The sequence below is a fragment of the Ricinus communis genome, chromosome 10 (assembly GCF_019578655.1).
Source record: "Ricinus communis isolate WT05 ecotype wild-type chromosome 10, ASM1957865v1, whole genome shotgun sequence".
Classification (NCBI taxonomy): Eukaryota; Viridiplantae; Streptophyta; class Magnoliopsida; order Malpighiales; family Euphorbiaceae; genus Ricinus; species Ricinus communis.
Window position 1 is genome coordinate 19394534 of NC_063265.1, and position 15021 is coordinate 19409554.

At 32.1% G+C, this 15021-nt stretch overlaps 2 protein-coding genes across 3 annotated transcripts; one reads left to right on the top strand and one right to left on the bottom strand.

The window, feature by feature from the left end:
* LOC8260637 (tRNA (guanine-N(7)-)-methyltransferase) lies at window positions 1-2220 on the bottom strand. The gene is made up of 2 exons (XM_002529583.3): window positions 2072-2220; window positions 1-1041 (listed from the first exon to the last, which is right to left on the bottom strand). The coding sequence occupies exon 2, from the start codon at window positions 1031-1033 to the stop codon at window positions 275-277; it is 759 nt and encodes a 252-aa protein (XP_002529629.1). The 5' UTR covers window positions 1034-1041; window positions 2072-2220; the 3' UTR covers window positions 1-274.
* A 50-nt stretch (window positions 2221-2270) lies between these two features.
* LOC8260636 (pentatricopeptide repeat-containing protein At1g33350) lies at window positions 2271-11019 on the top strand. 2 transcript variants are annotated; one of them, XM_048369688.1, is made up of 2 exons: window positions 2271-4495; window positions 10602-11019. In XM_048369688.1, exon 1 carries the CDS (start codon window positions 2319-2321, stop codon window positions 3870-3872), a length of 1554 nt encoding a protein of 517 aa, XP_048225645.1. In that variant the 5' UTR covers window positions 2271-2318; the 3' UTR covers window positions 3873-4495; window positions 10602-11019. The 2 variants fall into 2 exon arrangements, with proteins under 2 accessions (XP_048225645.1, XP_048225646.1); XM_048369689.1 differs by lacking the exon at window positions 10602-11019 and adding an exon at window positions 8749-8921.
* Window positions 11020-15021: the final 4002 nt, after the last annotated feature.

The following is a 15021-nucleotide window of genomic DNA, read 5'->3' on the forward strand; positions in this document are numbered from 1 at the left end:
TGCACCAATGAAAAAGGAATATCATACAGCAGACAAAATTGTTTCTTCATGGATGTCTATTACATAATTGTGAAGATGTGATCTAGAAAATAAATAACAAGTACATTTTTCAGTAAAAGGAAAAAGTAATAATCATAAAAACTTACATAATAAGAAATGGACCAATGAGATTAACCATCTATCGACACAACTAAGCCTTTAGCAGGCCTAAGCTTCCTACGTATCATAGAGACTGGGCAATATATCTGTGGACTGCGCCCAAGTTTCCTATGTATTATAGAGATGGAGCAATGCGTCGGTAGATTGCTTGAAAAGTCTGTCCCCCGTTCCGAGCAACCTTTTGTCCTTCTTCAGTTGCTGAACTTAAGAGCTTTACAACAGGATCTGCTCCAAGCTCCTCCTCTGTGAGGGCTTCAAACATGGGGTGACCCTCTAAACAACCCTTCATCCAGTCACCTAACTCTTCCACATCTGTAATTGTGTAGATAATTCCGCCAACCTCAAGAACATAAGCATACTCGTCTAGCAAATGTGGACTAATAACCCGTCGGCGATGATTCTTCTCCTTAAAGTGGGGATCTGGGAATAGGAAAAACATCTTTGAAAGCTGCCCTTTCCCAAAGTAATTTGGTATGTATTTCATGGAATTGGTCCGAACTACTGAAATATTTTGATATTGACCTGGATTGGCTACCCTTAGTGCTAAAACCCGTTCCTTCACATACTCTGTCACCTTATCTCTAAGTTCCATTCCAATCATAAGGGTTTCTGGAAAAAGAGTTGAAAGACTAATAAGCAGCCCTCCAAAACCACAGCCTACATCAGCAAATTGGATTTTTTTGGAACTACTAACTTGATCAGACATGGGAAAGATTTGAGGGTAATGAAGGGAATAGTCAACCTGACAAGGGGAGAAGGGCACAGGGAAGTGCGAGTCACTTAGTGGGTTGCTATGTGCTCGAGCTCGGTAAAAACGCTTCCTAGGCAGGCCAGTTGACTTGTTGATAGTTGGGTTTGCCTTGCTTTCTAACATCTCTTTCTCTGCAAACCACATTAAAACAACATATGACAATAAGCCATTGTAGTGAGTCACAATTAGTATTAAAAAAGATTGAGAAAACAAGGATAAGGAGGAGAAGGAGAAGGAGAGAAGAAAATACTAAGAATCAGATTAATCAAGATACAAATACAAACTCCTCTGTCAACCTAAACAATTCTACATGAATCTTTAATCTTAAAGAAATCACTTAAAACAGCTGCAATAGCAGAGAAGACAAACTGAAACAGGATTTTGACAATTACCAATTTATAGCAGAACATAATACAAAAAGAGGAATAGCATATCAGAGAACATGCAATAGTAGGCTTGACAAATATCAACATTAATTCTCAGATATATCGGAGAACAAATGTAAAACAGAGAAAGGGAGAAAGGCAGATAGATAATCTCAAATACATCAGTCGCATAACAAAACAGATCAAACATTATAAAAAGGCTTCAAAGAAACTGATATATGAAAGTACAGAGATTCAACCTGCACTACTTTTTAAATGCTTAATCTCTTTCAGATGCCTAAAGTGAACGATCAAATGGTATATTAGATTAACCGCAAGAGCTCCCAGCCTGCCACTACTAATACACTAACTTATACTAAATCAAGCAGAAAGAAGTTGATTCAGTCATTGAGCTAATAGCATATGAACCATCTCTTACAAAATTCTCCTGTAAGGCAAAAATTCCAATGTTCTTCTATGTGAAATTCCAAATGCACGTTCATTCTATTCCCATATAGGCACCAGTCCGAATAATACTCTCTATTATTCTTTAGTAAATTTAGTAGCACTAAAATCTCAATTAATTCATAAATAAATAAATAAATAAATAAAAATAATCATAAATGGCATATTTAGAGAGAATTTCTTTTTCTTTTTTTTTTTCTTAAAAAAAGAAGTTCTAGAGAACATTTTCACTTACTGCAAAACCATCATTAACAGCATGAAAGGAAAAAAGAACAAGAAGAAGAAGAAGAAGAAGAAAAGATATGGTTTTTGCTTAATTAATAAACCTTACCTAGTGAAGAACTCTGAAGTATTGAATTAGGGCTAGGGATTTTGATAATTTGAAGAATCAGGCGTTGCCCTAGAGCGGCCGATGAGACTGATTTATTTTACTGCCCATTGGAAGATAACTGTAAATTTAACAGAAAATAGAGGGTATACTTGTCTTTTAACTTATTTAACGTTGTTTTCACTACAAAACATCATATTATTATTTTTTTTTCCTGAACTTTAAGACATGCAATCCAACCAAGCAAGTAATGAACACAGCAAATCAAAATCTGAACCAACTTGTGTTAGCAATTCTTTCCAAATGCAATAATCTGAATCATCTTAAACAGCTCCAATCTTATCTCACGGTTATTGGTCACTCGCAGACCCAATTTTACTCTTTCAAACTTGTCCGTTTTTGTATTCTCAATCTCTCAAACTTTAACTATGCTCGTTATATTTTCAATCATCTTCACTCTCCTAATATCTATCTTTTCACTGCCTTGGTCACTGCCTATGCCTCTAATCCTGATCATCATCTTTCCGCCTTTGAATTGTATCGGGACATGGTTCGTCGAGCACACCCTAAACCTAACCATTTTATCTTTCCTCATGTTCTCAAATCGTGTCAAAACACTAAAGTGGTGCATTCCCAGATAGCTAAATTGGGTTTTAGTCAATACCCGGTTGTTCAAACTGCTCTTGTGGATTCATATTCGAGGTTTATGTCGGATATTGGTTGTGCGAGACAGGTGTTTGATGAAATGTCTGAGAGAAATGTTGTATCTTGGACTGCTATGATTACCGGGTATACTAGAGTTGGTGAGGTTGGTAATGCGATTTCTATTTTTGATAAAATGCCTGAGAGAGATGTTCCATCTTGGAATTCTATTATTGCTGGTTGTACACAAAATGGGTTGTTTATAGAAGCTATTTGCCTTTTCAGAAAGATGATCCTTGTTGCTCAAAGCAAGCCTAATCAGGTCACGACAGTGTGTGCTCTCTCTGCTTGTGGCCATACTGGCATGCTTCAGCTTGGGAAATGGGTACATGGTTATGTGTATAAAAATAGTCTTGGTTTTGATTCATTTGTGTCGAATGCACTGGTGGATATGTATGGAAAATGTGGGAGTTTAAGAGAGGCCTCGAAGATTTTTGATATGACTTTAAAGAAAAGCTTGACATCTTGGAATTCAATGATAAATTGTTTTGCCCTCCATGGGCATAGCAAGAAAGCAATATGTATTTTTGAGGAGATGATCCAATATGGAGCTGATGTAAGACCGGATGAGGTGACCTTTGTTGGTTTGTTGAATGCTTGCACCCATGGAGGACTTGTCGAAAAAGGACGTTTCTATTTTGATACGATGACTCAGGATTATGGGATTGAACCTCAGATTGAGCATTATGGGTGCTTGGTAGATATCCTTGGTCGTGCTGGAAGGTTTGAAGAAGCCTTGGAAGTTGTGAGGGAAATGAAGATTGAACCTGATGAAGTTGTTTGGGGTTCTTTGCTAAATGGATGTAAAGTACATGGAAATACAGATTTAGCAGAATCTGCTATTAAAAAACTAATTGAAATTGACCCAAAAAATGGAGGCTATGGCATAATGTTAGCAAATTTATATGGCGGGCTAGGGAAATGGGATGAGGTTCGCAAGGTAAGAAAGATGTTGAAGGATCACAATGCTTATAAGACACCAGGGTGCAGTTGGATTGAGGTTGATAATGAAGTGTGTCAGTTCTACTCTGTTGACAAAACACATCCTAGATCGGAGGAGATATACAGGATATTGGAAAATTTAAGGCTTGGAGTGGCTTGATACCTGGTATTCTCCAGATAGTGACTGCCACAGATAACTGTAAACAAAGAGTTGTCTGATATTGATTTATTTCTGAAGCAGAAACCAACTGGCTTATTGTACGACTTTCCTCAAACGCACATTAAGGACGGGGAACACCATTTTCTTCCAGACAATAGGTACCAGAACCATGCCACTTTTAAAATCCAAATCCAAATTTAAAATCAGCTGTGTTTTCCAAAGTAAAGAAACTGAAAGATTATGTTATTCTTTCCTTTGACGGTAGAGATTCTTCATTTGAGGCTGAAAGGGATGTTAAAAGTCTTACAAGGCAAGTTTATCATTGATGTGGATAAGGAAACCTGACATAAATATTAAACTATGGGATACACACTTCAGATTTGTGTGCAAAATCTTTGAGATTTCAAAAAATAGGCGAGCCTGCAACTATATATATGTTCATGGAATAATTGGATCCAAGTCCCAGAGTCATAGGTGAGAGCAGACACTGTTTAGGTCAACTTTGACCATTTCAGCATGAACCACATTTTCTATGAAGAGGTAAGCTAGAGGAATTTTGCAGTTTTCGGATAAAAAGGACAGTGTCAAGTTGCAGCTTACCAGTGGCATCAATTCTTGATCATGTAAGCTTATTATTTATTTATTTTTCCCTTTTTTGTTATTTTAGTCTCAATTCTTTGTGCTCTTAACTTTTTAACTTGCAGAATACGTCTAATTACAATATATAATATAACCATTCAGCTAGAATAATTACATGAATGGAACTTACCTTTGAACCTGCTAAATTTCGTAATTGAGATACCTAATATACATTCATTTTAAACTTGACATATTATCCATCCATCGGCCTGGTAATATCTCGATTATGTAACCTCCCAAATGAATAATTAGAGACATGAATTAGGCTTATAATCATAAACTTTTAATTCCAAAATTTAGCAAGTGAGGTAGATACTCCTAGTCCTACTTTTGCTCATTACTTGAAACTGTACTACTGGTTACAAGCATCCTAGGTAATCAATCCTCTCTTTTTGGTAGCTTCAAATATATCCTATGAATTTTTGCAGATGAAAGTTTCCTTGCTGCTGCAATATGTGATCCTGCGATCTAAGCTCTCTCCCTCTAGCATTTAGGACTTCACTATCTTATTATGGCATTCACAAAATGATCACTCCACATGGAATCATAGTTTATGAAAATTTGCTGACATTTATTTTTTGAATAAAGAAGAAATTGCTAAAGCTGATAGAAGAAACATAGGGGGAATAGACGCCCAAATAACCGGATCTGTCAAAGAAATCTGCGTGAGCAAGCAAATGGGCCAAATGATTCGCAGATCTCTTCACAGTAACAATAATAAGACTGGTAATATCGTTTCTAATAACCTTACTATCATCAACAATACACTGCAATATAAACAAAAACACAAACTAGAAGATGATTAAGAAACCTTATTCTCTCGTAGACAGTCAGCTTATGTCATAATCTCGTTTATTATAGCAGTTTTCCACAAGAAAAGATATACAGCTCTTGTTTGGTGTCAGTATTTTAGAGCTTAGTTAATTCAGGTTGCTCTTCTCCTACGACATTAACAACCCTATGACTCCTTGATCTTATCAGTAGACAATTTGTTAAACAACAAAGTGAGATCACTATTCAAGCTTAGCTTTCACTAGAAGGCCATATCCACGTTATTTGGCAACCTAAACCGTCTATAGAATTTGCTACATGATCTCTCCACCCTATGCCAGTGGTTACCTTTCTTCTCTTCCTCTCTTCGCTCATCCTTAACACCTTATTCTCCAACATTTTCAATCTTCAGCTCCTCCTTTAACCCAGGAATATGTAGCATGATAGCATGACCATGTGGCTTTCTTTCCAGTCTACTGCGGCTGGAGAGATTACCACACTCTCATCCCTGCCCGTCGATCTCAAATGGCATCTATTATTGTAAATGGGCCAAGAAAGTGGCGTGTCCAAAAATCAGTCAGCAAACTCCTAGGACGATGCACAAATGAGAGAAGCGATGCATTGGAGGACACAGGCAACTAGAGCAAGAGCAAGAAAAAGCCTAGTAGCATTTCGTCTCATTTTCCATTTCTTGTACAAATAAATGTTGGGAAAATTGCAAATAACTTGAGGTTTGAGGTTTAGGATATACTCTAACAATTCATCTTTTTGCATAGTTTCATTTGTTGAATAAGTTTAAGATTTGTCAAATGCTAACGTGTCCTAATTCTTTTTAAGAATTAAAACATTACCCTTAAAATATCAAGAATTTTAATAATTAAAATTGTTCCCCCCACACCCCCACCCCTAAAGTCAACGAACATCAATCAAGCTTCCAAGTTTATACCTATTCATCCTTGATCACAAATTCAGCTTTAATCGCCGTAATTGAAAAGCATATTATGAAGCCTTCCACATATGTGGGAATCGGTTGCCCCTTGACTGCAACCAAAAATACCAGGACCTTTTTATTTGCATATGTAAAAGAAAATCAATGCTCTAACAATGTCAAGCGATTAATATAAGCAGAAAGAAAATAGATATTGAGAATTACTTGGGAAAAGATGTACATATATGAGATAAAACCATAGACACCAAAGAGAAAAGATTTATTAGACAATGCTAGTCTCCTTAGATTGGGGACAATTGTTGTAGATGTCTTTGGCCTCCATGAAATGGATAATATCATTTCATTCTTTAGATAGTACTTAAAAACTAAAGAGAATATTGAGAGTTTTAATTTCTCACTTCTGAATATAATTGATATACAACACCTATATTAATAGGTAATGCAAGAAATAGTAAAAGAAATAAATCAAATATATAAACTAAGACATTATTATAGCGGCCTAATAGTTTAAAAATTTATAATTTTGCGGTAGTTCATTATTTTGGTTAATTTTTTAAAAATTGTCAACTTAGCCATGATTTAGCCATTTGAGTGCAATTTTGGCCAAATTGAATTGCTGGAAAAAATTAGGCAATATGAATAATACCATGAACACACTTTAGAAAATAAGAATTCAAAATTAAGTAACATATATAAATAATGTAGCTTTAAAATTCACCAATTTGGATTTCTCATTTCTTAATTGACGTCCATGTCATTGTTCGCGCTACTTAATTTTACCAAATAACTCAATTAGGCCAAAATTACATTCAATTTGCTACATCATGACTAAATTGACAATTTTTTAAAAATGACCAAAAATAGTAAAATTCCATAAAGATTTGAATAATTTAGGCTATTAGGTCTTTCCTATTCTATACATACTGACCAAATCCATAATTTTAGCTAATTTACAGCTAATATCCCTGAGAATTAGACCAGATCTTTAACTGATCTACTATTTTCAACACTCCCCCTCAAGCTGGCTTAAAAATATCTTCTATTGCTAGCTTGCTATTTAAGTGATTAAATTGACATCTTTATAGTCCTTTTGTAGGTATATCTGCAACTTGTTCAATGGTTAGTAGGTATGGCATGCAAATGAGCGCTTTTTAATTTTATCCTTGATAAAATGCTTGTCAACCTCCACATGTTTGGATCGCTCATGGAGAATAGGATTATGAGCAATTGCAATAGCAGCTTTGTTATCATAATACAATTTCATTTGTAGAGTGCATGGAATTTTTAAGTCTTCTAGTAACCTCTTAATCCATAATACTTCACAAATCTCATGAGTAATTGCTCTGAAATTAGCTTCAACACTCGTTCTAGCAACTACATTTTGTTTGTTGCTTGCTTCGTTAAGCAACTAGGTTTTCTTTGAGGAAGGTACAATTACTAGGTGTTAGATTTCCAATCAGTAGCATTCCCTGCCCAGTTTGCATCAGTTTAAACTTCAATAAAAAAATGCCCTTGCTTTTCTTAAATAGTAGACCTTTACTAGGTGAACCCTTTAGATATCTTAGGATTTTATATAGTGCTTCAGAATATTCTTGTCATGGTGAATGCTATACCGAGACGTGTATTAGATAAATAAATTATTTTTCAAGTCCTTGGAATTTTTCTATATTTATTACATCTTCAATTTTAGCATGTTGTAATTTTAAATTAGGTTTTATTGGAGTTCCAGCTGGTTTATATCCGAGCAAATAGAAATTTTCCAAAAAAAAAATTTCTTCTATATCTTTCTCCCTGTAAAGATAATTTTAGTAAAAGAAGGATTATTTTCAAGAAAATCGACATTTATATTGTAATACCCAAATTTTTTTTAATAATAATAATATTAGTAATAATTAATAATGATTTTTATTAAATTGATATTATTTTATTACTAATTAATTTAATTGGGATGATTTAAAATAGAATTTCAATGCTAGATAAAAATAAGAGAGTTATTTTTCTATATCTAATTAGTTTGATTTTCAAAAAATCAATTAAGTAAATTCCTTAGAAAATAAATTATATTTTTTGTCACTTAATTTCCTCCCCATATGAATATATGAATTAAATTCTATGTTTGAAAGTTATGAAAGAATTGGTAAATAATATTTTTATAAAAGAATTTATTTGGAGAGTAGCAAATTTTAATTAGCTAATGGTATTGATTTTAATTGAAAAATAGTTAGTAAATTGATTAATTAAATCAATTAAGTGTTAGGATTAAATTGACAATTAATTTTGAAATAAGGATTAAAAATATAATTGCTTTTATTTGGGATTTTTAAATCAAAATTTGTATGGTTGGTATTTTTATAATTAAATATATCGATAAGGGTATTTTAGTAATTTTACATTTAAAAGCAAGAGTAAATAAATAATTCTATATTTTTAATAATTTTAATTTGGCCCAAATTAAATAGTTAGGAGTTTAATTGAAAAGCTAACGAAAAGTTGGAGGATTAAACATAAATTTTGCAGGGCGAAATTGTTAGTAATTAAAAAGTTGAGGGACTGAATGGTGAAGAAGAAAAAATTCAGGGACCAAATGTCGATATAGAGAAAGAAAAAAAAGGAAAGGAGAAGAGGAGAATTGGGGAAGAAGGAAGAAGAAGGCGTTGCGTTAACAACGGAAGAGTGGGGGAGGCTCGGTAGAAGCGAGGTGGCAGCTTGGAGTCGGCGGATGCCGTGCCGATAGTGGCGGCAGCGGTGTGGGCGAGGGAGTGGCGGAGAACGCGAGGAAGCGGCAGCGGTTGTTCGACGCCGTTTCGAGCATTTTCGGCGGCCAATAGCGGCGTTGTTGGTCTCAAAATGACCGATGAGTTGAGAGCTTTCTTTTAGGAGCAGCGACAACGCAAGTGGTAGTTAGAGTTGGAAGTTTGCGGTGGAGAGAGAAAGTAGGGGCAGTCGGGATATTGGGCATTTTTTAGCGAATTCTGCCGAGTTTTAGCCGATCAGAGGACATATCCGGACTCCCCTCAACTCAAGCTTTCCAATGGCACCGGTTTTGTGGCGATCCGACTCCGTTTGAAAATCGACGACCGAGATTGTCCGCAAATCTCTTCGGATGATCGAGGGTTGGATCGGAAGATCAGGTGCTAGGATCATCATCAACAAGTTGTTTCGAGTCTGTAGGCGCACTCCGGCGGCTGGAAGCGAGTCGACCGAGTGATCAAGCGTTTCAATAATTCTCTAGGTCGATGATTTTATAGTCTTTTGAGAAAAATTATATGATTAATTATTGTGTTTAGCATTAGAAAAATTATGTGAGGTTTGTTTATCGAAATAGTAAATTTTCGGACCGTTTACCACTAATCGTGATTTGTGATATGTGGCGGAATCAGAAAAAATAATGAAATCTTGGTGACCTGACTCCCGTTAAATAAATTGCTGTAATATTTTGAAGTGTTTTCTGGCAGGTTCTGGATGCGTTTTATGGGGGGTAGACGTCCGTGTTTATAGGAAGTTCTGCCGAATTTTCAGTATAATTTACGCGGGTCGAAATTCTTAGACAGTTAATTCTAGGAGTCTAAGCCTAGAGTTATTTATCAAATATTTTACTTGTTCTAATTGAACTATTCCCATGATTAGATAAATCCGTTAGTTCGACTCGCTCCACCCGAGACATCATAGCAGTTAGAAGGTCGTTAGAACTGTGAGTTAAAGTCGTCTATCTGTTTACATGTGTCATGCTAAGATTTTACATAATAGTTATGATTAAATGATTTAATATTTTAATTATTTATTTAATTACTATTCATATATGTATCGTTTTCTGCATCAATGCTATTGTGAATGCATGTTGACTCGGGATAAGAAGGCAGTAGAACATGCCACTTGATGGATTGCATCAGGACCGCGTGCGCACCGGTATGAATTTGAGACAAATAGTAAAAGATAAATTTAAAAAGGTAAACTTAGGACTTTCCCTGGTTGAGTTTAACTCTCTAGGCTGAGTAGAGTGAGTTTGCCGGAGTAAAGGTTCCTGGTTGAACATTGCTCTCTAGGCGCCGACTTAGTTAGAAGTTTAAGTGACCAGACTGGATTTAAGGTCCCTGGTTGAGCTTCGCTCTCTGAGCGCCAATTTTATTGGAACGAGAGAACCGAAAGGCTAAAACTGATTAGTAATAGGGATTAGGGTTCTACTAAGGTACTCCATCTCGTAGTATATAAAATTCATTTTATAAGAAGCATGACATGACACGTGTTTTTGCATGACTTAGTATTTTATTTTAATTAAACAAATGCTTTATTGAAATAATTATATTCGCTTTTGGATATATGATTTTTAACTCACTCTCGAGAGTGACAGTGTCAATTTCATTATTTTTCAGGTGTTGTTAGCTTTTCTGCAGTTCTTTTCATCTAGCAGCTTGATTCCTTCATCTTTGGGCTAAATGTAACAAATTTTATTGGTATGTTGACTTTTAAAATTTCTAGAATCTCCGCAGTAGAAAGTTCAGACTTCTCATTTGTAATTTCATGTAAATGCAGGTCTTGCCTATTTATGCTGGCAGACTAAATTTAAAATATAGTATTTGATGACTAAAGTTTAATTGTGGAAAAGTACCAATAGATAGAGTCCAGATTGCATTTGGTTTGAGTTAGAGAATAGTCAGGTTTACTACGGGATTTGGTGGCCTTAAGCCTACCTATTCCCTAGTGCCGGTCATGGGCCCACAGATCCGGTCGTGACATATATTAACAAAGATACTTTTTGTTTACAAATTATAAAACTTGTACCCTTTCTTATTTGGGGCATAGCCTATAAAAACACACTTTTGCGCTCTAGGATCAAGTTTAGATTGAAACTTGTTAAGTATATGAAATAAGACAATGCAACCAAAAACTTGTAGTGGTAAATCCAAATTGATTATGCAATCAGGAAATCTTTTTTTGAAATCATCTATAGAGGTGTGATATATTTCAAAACACAGATAGGCATTCTATTAATTAGATAAGATGTTGTCAAAATCGCATCTCTCAAAGGTATTTTGAGACGTGCATAGGAAACATTATTGCACGAGCCACTTCAAGAAGATGTATTTTCTTTTTGTAATCTCATTTTGTTGAAGGGTATCACGATAAGTATATTAGTGTAAAATACCATTTTCTTTCAAGAAATTTCTCAAAAATTCATTGAAATATTCAATTCCAAGGTATGATTGAAGGATACATATTCAAGGATAATATCTTCTCAAATTTTTATTTTATCCTTTTTTGCAATAGGTGAGAAACTACCATATGAAATTCTAAATTTTTCACTCCCTGAACAAGGTAAATAACTATTAATATATTTAAATATTCCAATAATAATGAAAGGAATACTTAAATTGTTAACTATACATAACTCTTTATTTGAAATTTTTTTCTTTTACAATATGAATAATTTTTTTTTTAAATTCTTTCAATGCTTATAAAAGCTTTATATATATATATATATATATATATATATATATATATATATATATATATATATATATATATATATATATATATATATATATATATATATATATATATATATATATATATATATATACTTACTCACATTCATTCTAAATCATTACTTCTATTCAAGCATAAATAATATATTTATCGTATTTATTATCAATCAAATAAAGTAATTATTATTATTAATTTAATTAAATTACTTTACCTATGACTCTATTTATTTATGCTTATTTACTTTATATATATATGAATTTTAAACTATTTATCATTTGAAGTAGCTAAATAATATTAATTAATTAAGATTATTTTAGCTAGTAGATATTTATTAATTATACTTAAATTAATAAAATTAATAATTAGCAAAAAATGTAATCTCTCTCTCTATATATAGTATATTATTTTCATTTGATGTCTTTTAATTATACTATATATTTTATTCATTAAACGTAAAAAGTTATTTTATATTATCAAATCGCTTATAATATACATAAATTAATTTTCACAAATTATATATAAAGTATTTTATATATGAGTATATGCTTGATATATATATATAAACTCATTCAAAATTATATATTGTTATTCTAAAATTTAAAAACTCGATTACAAAGTCATTTTATATTTTTAATATTTTATTAAATTTTTATGATATGAAATCATTTAATTTACAATCTTATAATTTTATTTTTTGTTAAAATGAGCTGCTCATAGAGCGACCAGTCATCTAGTATAGACTTAAACTTAAGTATAATTAGTTTATTTTAAAATTTACTTTCACTTTTTATTTTATTTTATTATAATTAATTATATTTATTATTTTTTAAATAATAATTATAAATATTTTCAATACTTATTTATAATTCAATTTAGGAATGGTTATTTTTACTATTACACTAAAAATACTTTATTTTACTTCTTTTGCATTATCCCTGCACATCTTAACATTCTGTTGCTTTTTTTTATTGCTTATATTATCTTATTTACTTTAATTTTAATTTTAATAAATTTAATATTTTTTTATTTTTCTTTTACTATACCTAATTTTGCATTTTTAGTTTTTAATTAATAAAATTTATAATTTTCCATCTTAAAATTTATAATTGATATGTCTTCATAGTTAATTTCAATAATTAATGCACATGAATTTCAATATATGAAGTTATTGTTATTCGCATAATAAAAGAAATAATAATTAAATTTAAAATTTTTAGCACTTAACATTTAAAAATGTCATAATATTTAAATTAGAATAAATTTACTCAAATCTTTTAACAAACAAGCAAACAAATTTATAGTTCAAAGCAGATTAAATATAACCTTTATTTAAATTAAAATACAATTCATAAATTATAATGATGTATATGATATTTTAGTCAAAAATTAACCTAATTTAAGTGAGATTATAAAATAAATCACAAATGGATTTAAATTATATAAAACTAATAGAAATACTTATATCATACTAAAAAAACAATTCAATGATTCACATTAATATTATTTCAAATTGATAATTAATTGTAATTTTTATATTTTAATAAAAATCTTAATATCAAAATGAAAATATAAAAAAATAAGTATTTAGCATTGATTAAATAAAATTATTAATCCACTTCTTCAATAACTCTATTTTTGTCATTTATATTATTTTTTAATCATAATTTATCATACTAATTCTACTTTTCTTCTTACTTATTCATTTCCAAACACACATAAAAATAAAAATAAAAAGGTTAAAAGTTTTATTGAAGACAAAAGATTGATATTAAACTATAAAAAGACAAAATCTCTTTATTTATTGATGACTTGTGAATTGCTAATATATACCGGTACATAAATGCACCGGATTAAGAACTTTTTTTGACATCAATCATAGAATTATTGATGATTATTTTCTAGTGGAAGTGCATAATTTCTCCTATCAAACCAGAAGATCTACGCCTGCAGGAATCTATTCCTATGCATTAATTATTGAAATAGTAGCGAAGATAAAAACAGTAAATAGTACCCAGAAAGAAAGAAAAAAAAAAAAAAGAAGAAGAATAGTAGTGATAGAAAAAGATGGTTTGAATAATCCTTTTCCAAAATCAAGAGTTGGTACAAATTCGTTTAATTGATTTCTCATAAAAAGATTTATTTCAGTAGAATGAAATGCCTCCTTAGACTTGAAGTTACAGAATGGGAGTATTCTTGGAAAAGTTGGTAATATGTCATGCTGAACCACACTGGCTAAAAAGGAAGGGCATTCATTGCCTTGCCTCTGTCCTTCATAGCCCAACACCTCTCGGAAAATGAAAGCTTGAATTTCCCCTCATCTCTCTCCATTTTGATGTTCATTGTTTATGCAGAGTTCTTTTTTTCTTTTTTTTTTTCTTTTTTTCTTCTTTTTTTTCCCCTTTTTAAACCATAGTAAATTTGATTACTTAGCTGAGCTTATTAGGAGTATCATAATTAATTCATTTTCTGAATTGGTCTAAACCAGAATTAAATCCATGGTTGTATGGTTGTTGTTTCGCGTCCAAAAGGACAACTTTGATGGTTAGTGCATACCTAGCTACAGTTACCGATATATTCCTGACTATATCAGCTAGTTTGAAGCCCCATGCCAAGCCCACTTGTTGGAAAACGAAAGAGCTTAGCTTCCCCAGTACATTTTCTGCAATGTTGAACACAAAAGACTCTACCATTCCTTTTCGAAAGAAGAGTAGAAGTGATATCCTCTGCTATGAAAAATTTGCTTCAGAAAAAAGAATGAATTTTCTTGAGAGAGATATCAGAGATAGACATAGCTGCAGTGATCTTTGATATTACTTCAATTCTATTCTAATATTACAGGCATCGAGATTATCTTGAAAAATCAAAATAAAAATTTGCACCAACAATTCAAAGCCAACCCGTGTTTCTGGGGCTCAAAGGATGATTACCCTTTAGGTATAATATCATTTTCATTTTCCTGTAGTTGCCATACTCCATTTTCTGATGGTTGGCCTGGTGGTTTAGGGAAAATTGCACTTACTAAATTGGTGTATAATGATAGCAGTGTAGGTGCAGGTTACCATCTAAACTGGTGTATAATGTTAAACTCTCAGAGTTTACCATCTTTCTTTATTTTTTGGAAAGCCACCTAAAACCAGCTATCAATTATTGGTTTGTTTATAAGCCTATAGTATTTGCATCACAATACAATCTTATTATGAAGTCGCTCTTCACTGTTTCTACTTTTTACCACAAATGTCATTTCGAGCTGTTATAATGGACTCAGAAAATACATTGGACTAAGTTAAACTCTTCAGCATAGAGCTG

Coding starts and splice junctions, on each gene's coding strand:
- LOC8260636 (XM_048369688.1), top strand. CDS start 2,319: ATGAACACAGCAAATCAAAATCTGAACCAACTTGTGTTAGCAATTCTT.
- LOC8260637 (XM_002529583.3), bottom strand. CDS start 1,033: ATGTTAGAAAGCAAGGCAAACCCAACTATCAACAAGTCAACTGGCCTG.